General features: G+C 39.4%; 1 protein-coding gene across 1 annotated transcript in view; it reads left to right on the top strand.

Annotated features, from left to right (window-relative positions):
* CNTNAP5 (contactin associated protein family member 5) overlaps window positions 1-13822 on the top strand; it is a 777640-nt gene that overhangs the window by 663844 nt on the left and 99974 nt on the right. The window contains exons 16-17 of the mRNA XM_040474651.1: window positions 2748-2987; window positions 10977-11201. Coding sequence (XP_040330585.1) covers window positions 2748-2987; window positions 10977-11201 — 465 coding nt within the window. The remainder of the gene's footprint in view (window positions 1-2747; window positions 2988-10976; window positions 11202-13822) is intronic.

Genomic DNA, 13822 nt, shown 5'->3' with positions numbered 1-13822 from the left:
AAGGTTCACATCTACACCAATACTCTACAGGTAGTAGGCAACATCAGAAAATGGAGAGATCTAGCAACCTGGCTGGGTGTGAATGTGTGGGTGAGGGGCATCTTTCTGGACTTATTCTATTCTCAGTCTACCTATTACCTCTCCAGGAAGACAAAAGAGAAGCCCGACCTCTAGTTTTTTACCGTTCATAAAGAATGAAAATCAGTCAGGTGAACCCTGAAAGTTAGTTCGTTGTGTAACTTAGTTCATAGTTCATTGTGCATTTGTTTTGTAAGCATCTGGGAATGAAATGCTCCTCTTGTTTTAGGTCATTCTTTCTATGTTCCATATGTCTCAACCCTCAAGGAGCACATTTCTGCCAGAGAAACCACCCCAGCCACTCTTGTCTCCATTTATAAACTTGTTGACTAAGTCACACACGAGAAAATGTGCAATAGGTCTTGCATTTCCACCTCTGCTAGAAGCAAAATGCCCCTAACAAGACGTATGAAGAGTTATTCAAATCTACTGCAGAGAGTAACTACAAAATAAGGGGTGGGAGGGGGGAGGCAAAATGGTTGACTACATCAATCCTCCCCTCTTTATTCTGTACAATCTCTGGGAAAGAAATAATGAGCCTTCCTTTATGATCTGCTTGTATTTATAATTGATTTATCTTGCGGTTGAAAGGAGATTTACTCCCTCAAATTGAGACAGGCAGGAGAATGCAATTTGGGTTTGACCTCCTGGCCCTCTTTGGGTATCGCTTATCAGAACTGAAAATACAGTAGAGTTTCACCATTATTTCAGAATAAAAGACTCGATTAATCCTTTAGCAACGTTATGTCTGTCTGTGGATGCAGCCAGTGACTGCCGTACACATATTGATGTGTCTGTAGGCCTGGTGTGATTCAGGGAAGACACAAAACCCCCTTAACCCCACGGTACCTTCCCATCATCCCCATTTCCAATTATTTCCTTGTCCAGCCTGCCAGGCTGACAGATGCCAGGAAATTTTAGGTTACCTGACTTATTTCTTCAAGTTACCGCTTTGTTTCTTGCTTTAGCATCTATATTCCTCTTCTGAGATGACACATTTGGAATTCTCATCTGTATCCACCCTGGTGGGAATATATTTTTATGTGGGCATTTGCTAGACCAAGATTTAATAGGATTGTAGGACTAGAAATGAATGGGGCTCAGAAAGGAGAGTTGATAGATACACAAAATAAATGATAAGTTGGTCCTGCTCCTATTATTTTTTTTTTTCTCTCTGTTAGTACACTTTGTAGACCTTGAAGACCTAAGTGTATCCTCCCTTTATTCATGTGTGTGGACTTGAGGCCACAGTGTTGAATTTGGACTAGAACTTTTGTTTTTAAAGGCAGTCTGGGCCCGTGTCTTCTCTGGGATCTCCCATGATTCCAAGCACCAAATAAATAAATATATCCTGATTGGGGGGGCGTGGGGGTGCCTGCGTGGCTCAGTCAGTTGAGCGTTTGACTTCCACTCAGGTCATGATCTCCCAGTTCATGAGTTCAAGCCCTGCATCAGGCTCTGTGCTGACCACTCAGAGCCCAGAGCCTGCTTCAGTTTCTGTGTCTCCCACCCTCCTCTGCCTCTGTCTCTGCCCATCCCCCTCCCCCTGCTCATGCTCTTTCTCTCTCTCATAAACAAATAAACATTAAAAAATTAAAAATAAATATCTCCTGATGAGATTTAGTTTAATTTCTTGACTTATTGTCTCTCTGTTCACATTTTTCTGATATCTGAGGTTTGGGATAGTAGAGTCCTGGGTTCCCAATGGTAACAAAATCCTCTGTCACTTGGAATCTACTCCATTCTTAAATAATTTGCAAAGAGCATTGTGAATCTCTCTGATAACTTCAGGATGTACCCACAGCAGAAAAGTTGGGTTATAATCCGGTTCTGTATTCCAGAAGGAGAAATTTCTCTTCCAAATAATAATTTGGAGGTAAGTGCTAGGATAGTGCTCTCTGTCTCTCTTTATATATACACATACATATAAATGACTACTGGTTCCAGTCATTGTAAGGGCTCAGGAGAAGGCATAGAAAAGAGTAATGATTGAACACATACTGCATTCCACGATCTTAACTAAGCTTTATGAAAATACACTAAACAGACTTATTATTATTTTACAGATCAAGTAGCTAAGATGAGGTCATCCAGTGGTCAATGTGGCTAATCAGCTAGTGACCTGGAGTATGACTCCATGTCTGTGTCCCAAAGCCCGCCCTCCTTCCAGGGCTCGCATCGCACTACAGGAGCCATGCAAGACTTGTTCCCATGTTCTAACTTCATGTGCCTAACAACTTGCTTCTCACTTTGTCCGAAGGGACAATCTCCCTTGTGCATTCTACTTCAGACAAAATCTGCTGGAGACTACATCAGAACACATTTTATTTCATTTGCAAGGAACATGGTGATCGAAAGTTTCTGTCTGAAACATGTAAGGTACAGGATTCCATGTGAAGCATATTATTTTTTCTTTCTTTCTTTCTTCTCTCTTTTTTTTTTTTTTTTTTTTGAGTTGGGGTGAGTTTCTTCCCGGCCTGGAGAGACATGCAATGCATTTTGCACATGCTGTTTGAATTCCTAATTCTCACCTGAAGCTATAATTGAAAAGTTCAACACAGCAGGACAACAGAACAACACATAACTGTTATGAGTATCTCGCTATTAAACCTAAAACATTGAATGGTATGATACCTTACTTTTTTTTTCTTTTATTTTTCACTGCTTAGGGGGAACATCATCAAGACAGAAAGGCTTCCTAGGATGCATACGCTCATTACACTTGAATGGGCAGAAGTTGGACCTGGAGGAGAGGGCCAAGGTCACGTCTGGAGTCCGGCCGGGATGCCCGGGCCATTGTAGCACTTATGGTAGCATCTGCCACAATGGGGGCAAGTGCGTGGAGAAGTACAGTGGGTACTCGTGTGATTGCACCAATTCACCATATGAAGGGCCCTTTTGCAAAAAAGGTACAATGGGCACCTCTGTTTTTCCCGTGTTGTATTCTAGTGCCTCCAAGCCATGGTCAATTCATGCCCTCCGTCAGTTCCCAAGCGATCATTTATCTTCTTCAGTTTCACTCTGTTTAAAGACTCTGTGTAACTCCTCAATACAATTACATATACCCATCTCACTGTGTGTTGACATTGGCAGTACAGTTGAACTGGATAGATAGTAACAGCGTAACATGTCTCCTTGGCCCAGGGGCCAGCTGAGACCTGGGAGAAGTGGACTCTCGTTTCTGTTGTATCAGCCAGATTGCCAGGGGTGCACTGATCTTCCCAGTTCCAGTTCCTTAGCCCACACGTGTAATCACAGAATTATAGAATCTACCCCTGGAAGTGTCTCAAGGAGGCTTAAAGTCATTTTAAAGCATTTTTTACAAAGAGAGCTTATAGGTAAGTGAGTAGACATCTAGCATACATCTAGTAAAATCAATAGCATACATCTAGTAAAATATGCCTATTCTGCAGATGATGTGAGTACGGTCTGAAGCTTTAAAAGCCTTGCCTGGAAACTCACATTTAGTTCATCAAGGGTCTGGGAATGAAACACAGAGATCAAAATCCCTGCCCCGGTGTCTTTCTATATCCCCTCCTAATCTTATTATTTCATTGCATTGGCAAAACTAACCATGATGGATGTATATCTTGAACGAGGAGTGATGATCATGGTGTAAATTCTCTAGAAAAATTCAAGATAACTCTACAAACTATAAAATGGGATTATTCAGTATAAACACTTAGTATTTTTTCAAACACAAAGGCAAAAGATTAGGTCTCCTACCAATATTCGCAAGATTGTAAAGTTTATTTTATTGATAGAAAGAAAAAAGTTTGTTGAACAAATAATGTACACAATATTTCAAGAGCAGCATTTAAGCTATTAAAATGTTTCAATTACTTTGAAACACCATTTACATATAAACAATGATGGCAATTATACACAATTCTTGTCAATTGATTAAAACTCATTTCACAAACACCTCTACCAAACAGTGCTTTATTTAGTCCAATTTCCTGTTGGAACTTAAAAACAATGGAGAAGAGAGGAGCACTCAGTGTTCCCTTTGAAGGACTCTGTAATTTAAGCTCTTCATCGTTCACACTGGCCCTCTCCCCAGTCAGATTGAATTACTTGCTTATTATTGTTGAGAACCATTGTATTTGTTGGGGGAAAAAAATAATGGTACAAACTTTAGGGCCAACAGTGTGTTGGGCCCTTCCTTCATGAGCTTGACATAAAGTGGTCCCATCCCAGTAGGTATTTAATGTGCTAAGAGACACAAAGACACCACTGGATTTTCACCCTGAGTGAGGTCTCTGATTAACTTCCCCTAAAAAAAAAACACCTTAAATGCCACCCTTAGTCTAGTCCCAGAAGAAGCAAATACAGAATAAACACCACCAGGCCTAGTTACAAAGGTATACTAGCATTGTTTTACAGGATCTATATCCAAGTTGTATGTTTTGAAAGAAAAAAAAAAAAAAAAAAAAAGAACAGTGTTGTTCTATATTTCTCCAGAGACATTGGTCAGACATCTCATAGATCATATTGTTCTAAATTTAGCCTAATTTTTCATTGGCTTTTTTTTTCCCCTGAAACAACTCTGATTAAGTATCTTTTGTCCCTACCCCCATATCTTTTTGCTGCATATATTGAAATAGCCTGTGTTCTCTCCCCATTTTTTACTTTGATCTATAAGCAAAATAGACAAATATGTGCTTAGCCTTTTCAGCTTGCTTCATATTTCACAGCCCCAGACTTTCACCCCTTTCTCATAAATCTAAGGAAATGATTCCCTTTATATTCATTACCTGCATAGTATATAGAAGAAACCTTTTAACCTAGTCTTCTAGCCACACCAATTGCCTACGGAAGTGTACCATGGGAGCCATTAGCTATGTGATGATCCTGAACAAGGGTGCTTTTCTATGTTATTAACTAGTAGGGCATGTGTAACTTAGGGGATGCAGATACTGGAAATATGTGGGGTGGAGTTACCAATGCCTGGGCCAGAACCATAATCCATTGATCCACTTCCAGTTTCTGATGATAGTACAAAGTAACAATAATCTTGAGATTAGTTAGTAGTTATTGACTGCAACATACATTCCTTATGACCAGCCTAGTGGGGAGGATATTAACATCCACATTTAACATATTGGGAACATTGAAGTTCATGGAGTTTTAATGACTTGCTAATAAATGTCAGAGCTGAAGATCCATCCAGCACTTTTTGGTTTCTTTTTTTCTCTTTAAAAACCCTAATTTCATTCTGTATAGGAATATAGTATTAGGATTCAAATATTATTTTCTGCTTTGTGTGTGTGTGTGTCTTTTTTTTTTAATGTTTATTTATTTTTGAGAGAGAGAGAGAGAGAGACAGAGTGTTAGCTGGGGAAGGGGCAGAGAGAGGGAGACATAGAATCTGAAGCAGGCTCCAGGCTCTGAGCTGTCTGCACAGAGCCCAACGTGGGGCTCTAACTCACAAACCGCAAGATCATGACCTGAGCTGAAGTCAACACTTAGCCGACTGAGCCACCCAGGCGCCCCTCTCTCTCTTTTTTTAATTGAGATGTAATTTTAATAACCTAAAATCCACCATTTTAAATTGTATAATGAAGTGATTTTTAGCATATTCACAAAGTTGCATAGCCATCACCATTATTTAATTTCAGAATATTTTTATCACTCTAAAAATAAATATTATAGCCATTAGTAGCTACCTCTTATTCACCTTTCCCCACTGTCCCTAAAAAACAACTGATTTACTTATCTATCTGGACATTTTAGATAAATGGAACCACTAGCCTTTTTGTGTCTAGATTCTTTCACTTAGCATGTTTCTAAGATTCATCCATGCTGTAGCATTTTTTAGTATTTTGTTCCTTTTTTGTTTCCAAAGAGTATTTTATGCCATTATATGGATCCAACACACACACACACACACACACACACACACACACACATCTGTTCATCACTTGGTGGCCATTGGGATGTTTCCATTTATTTGGCTATTATAAATAATGCTATTAACATTCATATATATGTTTTTGTGTGGACTTATATTTTCTGTTCTCTTGGGCATATACCTAGAAGTGGAATTACTGTGTCATATGGTAAATGTATGTTTAATTTTTTGAGGAAACTGGCAAACTATTTTCAAAGTGGCTGCTCCATTTTACATTCTCACCAGCAAAGTACAAGGATTCCAATCTCTCCACATCCTCACCAACACTTGTAATTATCTGCCTTTTTAATAACAGACATGTTACTGTGAATGTGTGAAATGGTATCCCATTGTGGTTTTGACTTTCGTTTCACTGATGACAAATAACACTGGACATCTTTCATGTTCTTATTGACTGTATACCTTTTTTGGTGATACATTAATTTAAATTTTTGCTTGTTTTTTGATTGAGCTATTTTTCTTTTTCTTTTTTAGTTGCAGGAATTGTTTGCATATTCTGATTACAATTCTCACATTAGATATATGCTTTGTAAATATTTTCCCCCATTTTCATTTTCTCCATTAGACCTTGTGAAGCACAAAAGTTTTTCATTTTCATACCATACAGTTCCTCTTATTGTTTTATTTTAGTTGATTGTGTTTGGTATTATGTCTAACAAATCATTGCCTAACTGAATCTCATGAAGATTTATGTCTGTGGTTTCCTCTAAGAGTTTTTATAGCTTGATCCAGTTTGAATTAATTTTTGTAGCTAGTGTAAGGCAGGGATTCAATTTAATTCTTTTGCCCGTGGATATCCAACTATTCTAACACCATTTATTGATGTGTGCTTGTCTTTAGCCCCCCTCAACCCCCACTATTGTATGAAGAATCTAGGTATAACTGTCATACTGTTGTCATTTTTTTTCCAATTAAAAAGTTAGACAATATATTTGGAAATTTACCTGGAAATATATTTCGAAATCTAGAAAAATAAAAAATCTAATTCCTCAAAGACAAGCATTAAAAAGAAAATCTGATTTTCTTCTAGCTCTTTTCTTTGCATTTAACCTAGCTGCTGTAATTCTGCATTTTATCTCTACATTTTATGCCTAAATTTTCGTTATTTCATTTTATACACATTTCAATATAATTCATCAGTTTTAATGACTGCAGTATATTTCATCTGGTGGGGTTGCCTCTGCTCGTGTCACCCATTCTATCCCCAGAGCAATTTAGCTTAGCAACAGTGGTGCCATTCTGCAATCTGGCACTTGATCTGCCTAAATTCAGCTTCTAGCTCCTCTACAGTCTACAGTGTGTGGCATTGGTTGTGTAACTTGCCTCCCGATTCCTTGGTTTTCTCACCCCAAAAATTAGAAAATTCAAAAATCCTTTACGAAGGATTGTGGTGAACATTTTAACGAGCACTTCACAAAGCATTTGGGATAATGCCTGGCAAATAAAGTCCTACAGAGCGCTTGCTCTTATTATTGTCTTGGAATTTTAGATTGCTCCAATTTTTGCACAAAAATAATGCTGTGATAAACACATGTATTGATTTTTTCTCCATAATGGAATTTCAGTGAAAAAATAGTATGCATATTTAGGTACTCTTTACCAATTGCCAAAAACCTGTTGAAAAATTATTTATTATTTACCTTCCTGCCAACATAGCTTTCTTTTTTTTTACTTTTTATTACAGAAAAAACCAATTCTGTATGATAATAGGGAGAAGAGTTTCAGAACCCTCATGCATCCATTATCTAGCTTCAAAAATGACCAGCTCATGGCCATTTTTATTTCATCTATACACTCACATCGTCCTCCTCCTTTATTATTTCAAAGCAACCTTCAAATATCACATCATTTTGTCTATAAATATTACAATATTGCTAAAAGATAAGAGCTTATTAAAAACACAGATCCACAGGATCATTGCAAAAAGAAAAATTAAACATGTCTAATATTACGAAATATACACTCACCATTCAAATTGCCAATTTTATCATTTATTTTTAGTTGGATGTTTTGCCAAATTAATGACAGCTTGATTAATTTCTAGGTAATCACTGGCTTACTCATTACCTTTATACTCATTCTAAGTTGTGTCCCTATTATTGAGAGCAACTATTGTCCATTGAGTTCCTACCATGTGTCCTGCTTTTACACAATGTCTTTCAGTTGTTCTACCCACCACAAGATTAAATCCACCCCTCTTTGTAGGTGACATTTTGAACTGAGGTTGAGGGGGATCCCATGAGATTGTTGGAGAAGGGGCACAGCCAGGTTCCAAGCTCCCAGTCCGTCAGACTCCACAGCTGGCTCAGAGATACATTCTCTGCAGTGCCACCATGTTTCCCGGCTGTTTCTTATAATTCACTCAACACTTTACTCCTGGTCAGTGTGGAGCTCCTCTTTCCCGTCTGATTAGGCTACTCTGACCATAGAGACACGCAGTCCTGGGAATCACCATCTCTGTCACACACACATCAGACTCTAGGCTACCTCTCATTGTGGTTTGTTTTGTTTTGTTTGATGTATGAGCTTTCTTCTCAGAATGTAATCAGCATAGTTTTAGATGATCACATCTAGTTAAAATGTTTCTTCCAATTAGACCAGTGGTTTTGTGTGTTCAGATAAATCACTCAGGGAGCTTAAAATCTTAGACTATAAAATACAAGAAACTTCGAGAATAATAGAATCCAGTGTTTTGCTGAAGGAAGTTTTATGTTGAAAGTGACAGTATCTAAATATTAAACATTAAAATAATTAAACATTAAGAATAATTACATCTGGGGTTAGGGGAGAAGGGAAGACAGAAATTTGGTAGGACACTTCTAGTTTAAAAATGCTTTACATTTTAATTTTCTGTCCTAAGTATAAGGAAAAAAATGAAATCTGTATATGCCCACATCTAATATGCTATTCATAACAGAATGCTCTGAATTATAGTTATATTTGAACACACACACAACATCAAATAAAAGCCATTATTCTGTTAACGAGGAGATAGTAGCTCAAAATGCAGGCCAAGCGTCCCCAAGGAAATTCACTCAAGGAAAGTGCTTGAATCAAGCTGATGATTAACCGGAATCCTCTCTGTCACAAGTCTCTGCTGCATATCTTTGTAATCAGGAGTACGGATGTTGTAACCTGAATGATAAATGCAGAACACTTTCTCTGAACCTTTAGTCAAAATGAACTGGTATTCCCAATCTGCCACCAATATGCATAAATATGCAACTTTAATTTTTTGGCACTGTTACAGACTGTTATAGAATTTTCACAAAGGTAGAACAAATTTGCAATGAAATTAGGAAGGGAAAGCCAGGTTTGATTATGTTCTAGGTGCCACCAACTCAATCAAGAAATTTCATGGAGAATTAGGTGAATTCCGCATATCATTCAGGAAAAAAAAAGAAATCAATCACGCCAATATGAGTTCATGTTTATTGTGCTATCTTTATGGTAAAGGTTTGCTGCAAGATCTGAGCTATGTTGTTCTAAAAGGAACCTTTCCTCTGTGCCTTGATAGTACATTACTCTATAGCAGTAACATTGAAAGAGAACTTACGAGCAGCCTTGATTGAAAGAAAAGAATATCTCAGGGCACCTGGGTGTCTCAGTCAGTGTGGCATCTGACCCTTGGTTTCGGCTCAGGTCATTATCTCACTGGGGTTCGTGAGTTTGAGCCCCGCATGGGGCTCTATGCTGACAAGGCCGAGACTGCTTGGGATTGTCTCTCTCCCTGTCTCTCTGCCCTTCCCCTGCTTGTGCTTTGTCTCTCTCTCTCAAAAATAAACAAATACACTTGAAAATCTAAAAAAAGAAAGAAAATATTTCGGCATTGGGTTGGGTATGCAGTCAATAAACAGATAGTTTGTGAAGGAAATTGGGATGGGTTCAGGTTGAAGCCTCTTCTAATATGGAAAGTCTGTAAGTTCACACTGTAGTGGCTAACTGTTAGAAGCGCTCTACACACAGTATCTCATTTATCCACTGAGAAATATAGTTGACGTAAGTGTTACGCTTCCCATCCACCAGATGCCAAAACAGTCTCCGCAGGATTCACTAGCTTGCCTGGGACCACACAGCTAGTATGAAATTGATCCAGCCCAGACCCAGGGCTGAAGCCAAATCCTGTGCCAGTTCCACCAAACTAAAGTGGTAACAATTGGAGTAAGCATATTATAGAGGGAATGTGGGTGACTTGCACATTCCTGCTAATTGAATGTCATCGATTTGTAGATGCTGCCTTTCTCCATGGTGGCGGCAGAACTCCATCCAACGTGCGATGCTATAGGAATTGTTTCCCATAGGAAGCCCTGTTTGCTCAAGTCTTGGCTCTTTTTGGACTCGAATGTCAATTCCTAGACATCCCCAAAAATGGAGTCCAGGGGTTGAATACCCATGCCTTTTCTACCAGTTCCATGGATTCTCTCTCTTCTGTTTCCATGGATCCTCACATTTTATCCAACACCGTAGAGGGTTACTGCAGAGCCTCCTCCAGTGTCCTATTCTCAGTAACTTAGAACCCACTCACAATCCTCCTAACACACCAGAAAAGCACTACTAGCTGGAACAGTTAGAACCTCAGTTTTGAAACGAGGAAGGTCGCAATAAAATTTATCACTACGGTACTGGTGGCAGGGACGGTTTATCTTTGCTTCTCTAGAAATCCGCCTGGCACATGGTAGTTATACCACAAATGTATGTTAAGCTGGAACTAAACTCCAGGTTGCAAATCTCAGCTTTCTTTTTTAAAGCTATGCAACCTTGTTCAAGGTGCTTAACCTCTGCAGCCTCGTGTTTCTCATTTGTAAATAAGAGTAATGACTTCTGCCACTTCGAACTTATTGTGGGAAGCATATTGTATAATTCAGGTAAAAAAAAAAAAAACCTCACATAGTGCTTGTTGCTTAGCAAACAATAAACAGTTATTGCTAGCCTGAATAATCGACTAAATGTGGCAATGTGTGCGTTCCCCTCTTCTATGTTTCAGAGGTTTCTGCTGTTTTTGAGGCTGGCACTTCAGTTACTTATATGTTTCAAGAACCCTACCCGGTGACCAAAAATATAAGCCTCTCATCCTCGGCGATTTACACAGATGCGGCTCCATCCAAGGAAAATATTGCATTTAGCTTTGTGACAGCTCAGGCGCCCAGCCTCTTGCTCTACATCAATTCATCTTCTCAGGATTCCCTGGCCGTCCTGCTCTGCAGGAATGGTGAGTACTGACAGCATGAAGCCTGACGAAGTGTCATGTTGGGCTGAGGGACAGTGCATGCCCTCCAGAACGCTGCAGAATTTCAGCTTAAATTTGGTCCCACCTGGGCAGCGCTCCAGCCAAAACCTTGATTGTACTTTACCTTTATGACTTGCAATTGGTATTCAGGGCCAGTATCAATTCATTGCTGAAGTCTCAAATGCGTTGACTTTAATTTGCCTCAACTGTGTCACAGTAATTCTTTATTATTTATTCTGTGCTGGAGTCCATTACGTGCAAAGGAGAAGATCATAAGCATATCTGAATTTCGGAAGGACACTCATCACATATATCGTGTCATCTTTGCTGCAGTCTCCTTTACTGGGGGCCGTTAAAACAATTGGCATAAATGCAGGCCGTATGCCTAGAAGTCGGTTGCCTAGGTCTTGGAGAGAAGTTGTAGATGTGAGTCAAAACACTGTGGAATATGGGGCTTGGTGCTGAGGATCAGAGTTTGAAGAGAATGTACACAAAATTTAATCTGCAAAGGTTAGAAGGATACAGGGCCTGGAACGCACTTGATGCAAGGGATGTTGAAGGACACCAAGTCTGACAGTGCTTAGGGGAAGTCAGGTTTTCTCACTACATAATTCCAGCCAGCACTGAGCAGGACTTTTGGTCCTGGTCAAGAGCATGTGAGATCAGAATCCTAAGGGATGGAACAAGTATTAGAACTGGTCATGAGGGCAAAGATGTGGCCATCCCAGTAGTCTGATCTCAAAGAACACATTCCCATGATTAAGAAAATGTTCTTTCTCCTCTTGGAATTTGCCAATGTAATGAGAGGAGGCTGGGCTTTAGAACCATCCCTGGGATGGACTGTGCTGAGGCCATAGAAGGCCATTGGAATATGCAGCCATACTCTGACCTCTCTCAACCTTAGACCGATTTCTCTTGCTCTACTTTTTTTTTTTTTTTTTTTTTTGGAATTGGGGGAGTGGTAGGAGGTCTTCTTTGCTTCATCTTGCTTTCTGATGATTTATGACACTGAAAGTAAAGAATGATGTGTGAGCCTCACACAAAGATCAAACCTGGTGGGCAAGCGAGTTGAATCAGGCCTGAAGTACATTAAGAATGACAGCGTCCCACTGACAATTTTATTCTAAGAGCAAATGCAAAGGAAGAAAAAAAGAGAGAGAGAGAGAGCCTGGGTGGTGACTGACCACTCCAAGACTATCTGATCTTGAAGAGCCTATAAGAGAGAAAGGAACCATTATGGGTTATTAGACCTCTTATTAGTCAGCAGACCTTTGTATGATTAGAACCATTATATTAACATGTCAGTTCTTAAACTTTGCCCCCATAATGTCTCTGTGAGGTGAATAAGGCTGGCTGAGGATGCTGAGGCACAGATTAACTGATTAACTTAGGCCAGGCAGATAACTCGGGACACGGCTGAGACCAGAGGCCAGATCTCCTGATAATCAGCCCCGCCATCTTTCCTCTAAGCTAGACGATCCTGCTGTGATGTGGCAAGACTACAGTAAGTTAGTTACAGAGCAGTGAGATGCAAGTTTTCTGCAAAGCATCTCTTACGTGTGGTTCCATGTCCCATTTGTACCTGCCAGGTTGTATCTGTGGATATAGACAGTGCGTAACAGGAATAAGTATATCTGATTACATAAATACTACCCCACATACTCTCCTTCTCTCTCTCCACACACACACACATTCTGGACATCATTCTAATTAATGTACACAGCTCTTAATTCTTACGATAATCCAATGTGATTGGCGGTATTAATCTCATAGTTCCAGCAACTAAGGCATACAGAGATTAAATAACTTGCTTAAAATCTCACAGCAAGTAAGTAAAAGAGCTATAATTCAGTCTTCCCTCCTGGAGTCTGGTAGCATACTTTATGTCCTTAACCATAAGCTCTAAATGAAGAGTGTTAATTTATTTTTTGAAACAATGTGCTTTAAATAAATTGAATTTATTTCATTAGGAGGGCATGCTTGAATTCTGTCTGATCACTTATTTTCTTAAACTCTAAAGCCTCACTTACATGAAAGCTCTACTTGACCCTATGGGCATTTATGTTCTTTAAGCCCTGGCTAATTGCAAGGAGATATTTGTGCCTTGTTTGTTTGTTTGTTTGTTTGTTTTAAGCTTAGGTCTCAGGGAGAGACTAAAAGTTCAGGCTTCAAGAGAGATGAGTGGCCAGGCAGGGACTAGTCATGGAATGCCCCCACTCTCCTCACTGCTTCAGAACCACCTCCCCCATTGGTGTAGGAACTCTTGTCACACTGGACAGTCCATGATTTAGGACCCTGGGCACTTCCTGCCATCTCCTTGTCCTACAGAGACACAGCTGAGATATGTCCCCATTCATTAATTCTTCCACCCATTCCCCACTGCACAGTATCAGGAACTGTGGAGAGCAAGAAAAATAAACAGGATGCAGTGCTGTCTAAACACCATAAGGAAAAAGAGAGACTTGAAACTGCCTTACAGTTTTTGATGGACAGTCCAGGTACATGAGGGAATGAAGTTGTCCAGATTTCTCAGGCAACCTAACTACAAGTTAGATATTGTCTAACTTTGAGGATGAATCTCCTAGGAATTCAGGGGTTATATA

Source organism: Herpailurus yagouaroundi, unplaced genomic scaffold (genome assembly GCF_014898765.1).
Source record: "Herpailurus yagouaroundi ecotype Mexico unplaced genomic scaffold, PumYag 140, whole genome shotgun sequence".
Classification (NCBI taxonomy): Eukaryota; Metazoa; Chordata; class Mammalia; order Carnivora; family Felidae; genus Herpailurus; species Herpailurus yagouaroundi.
The sequence above is the reverse complement of the archived record's forward strand: the minus strand, read 5'-3'. Positions and strand labels throughout refer to the sequence as shown.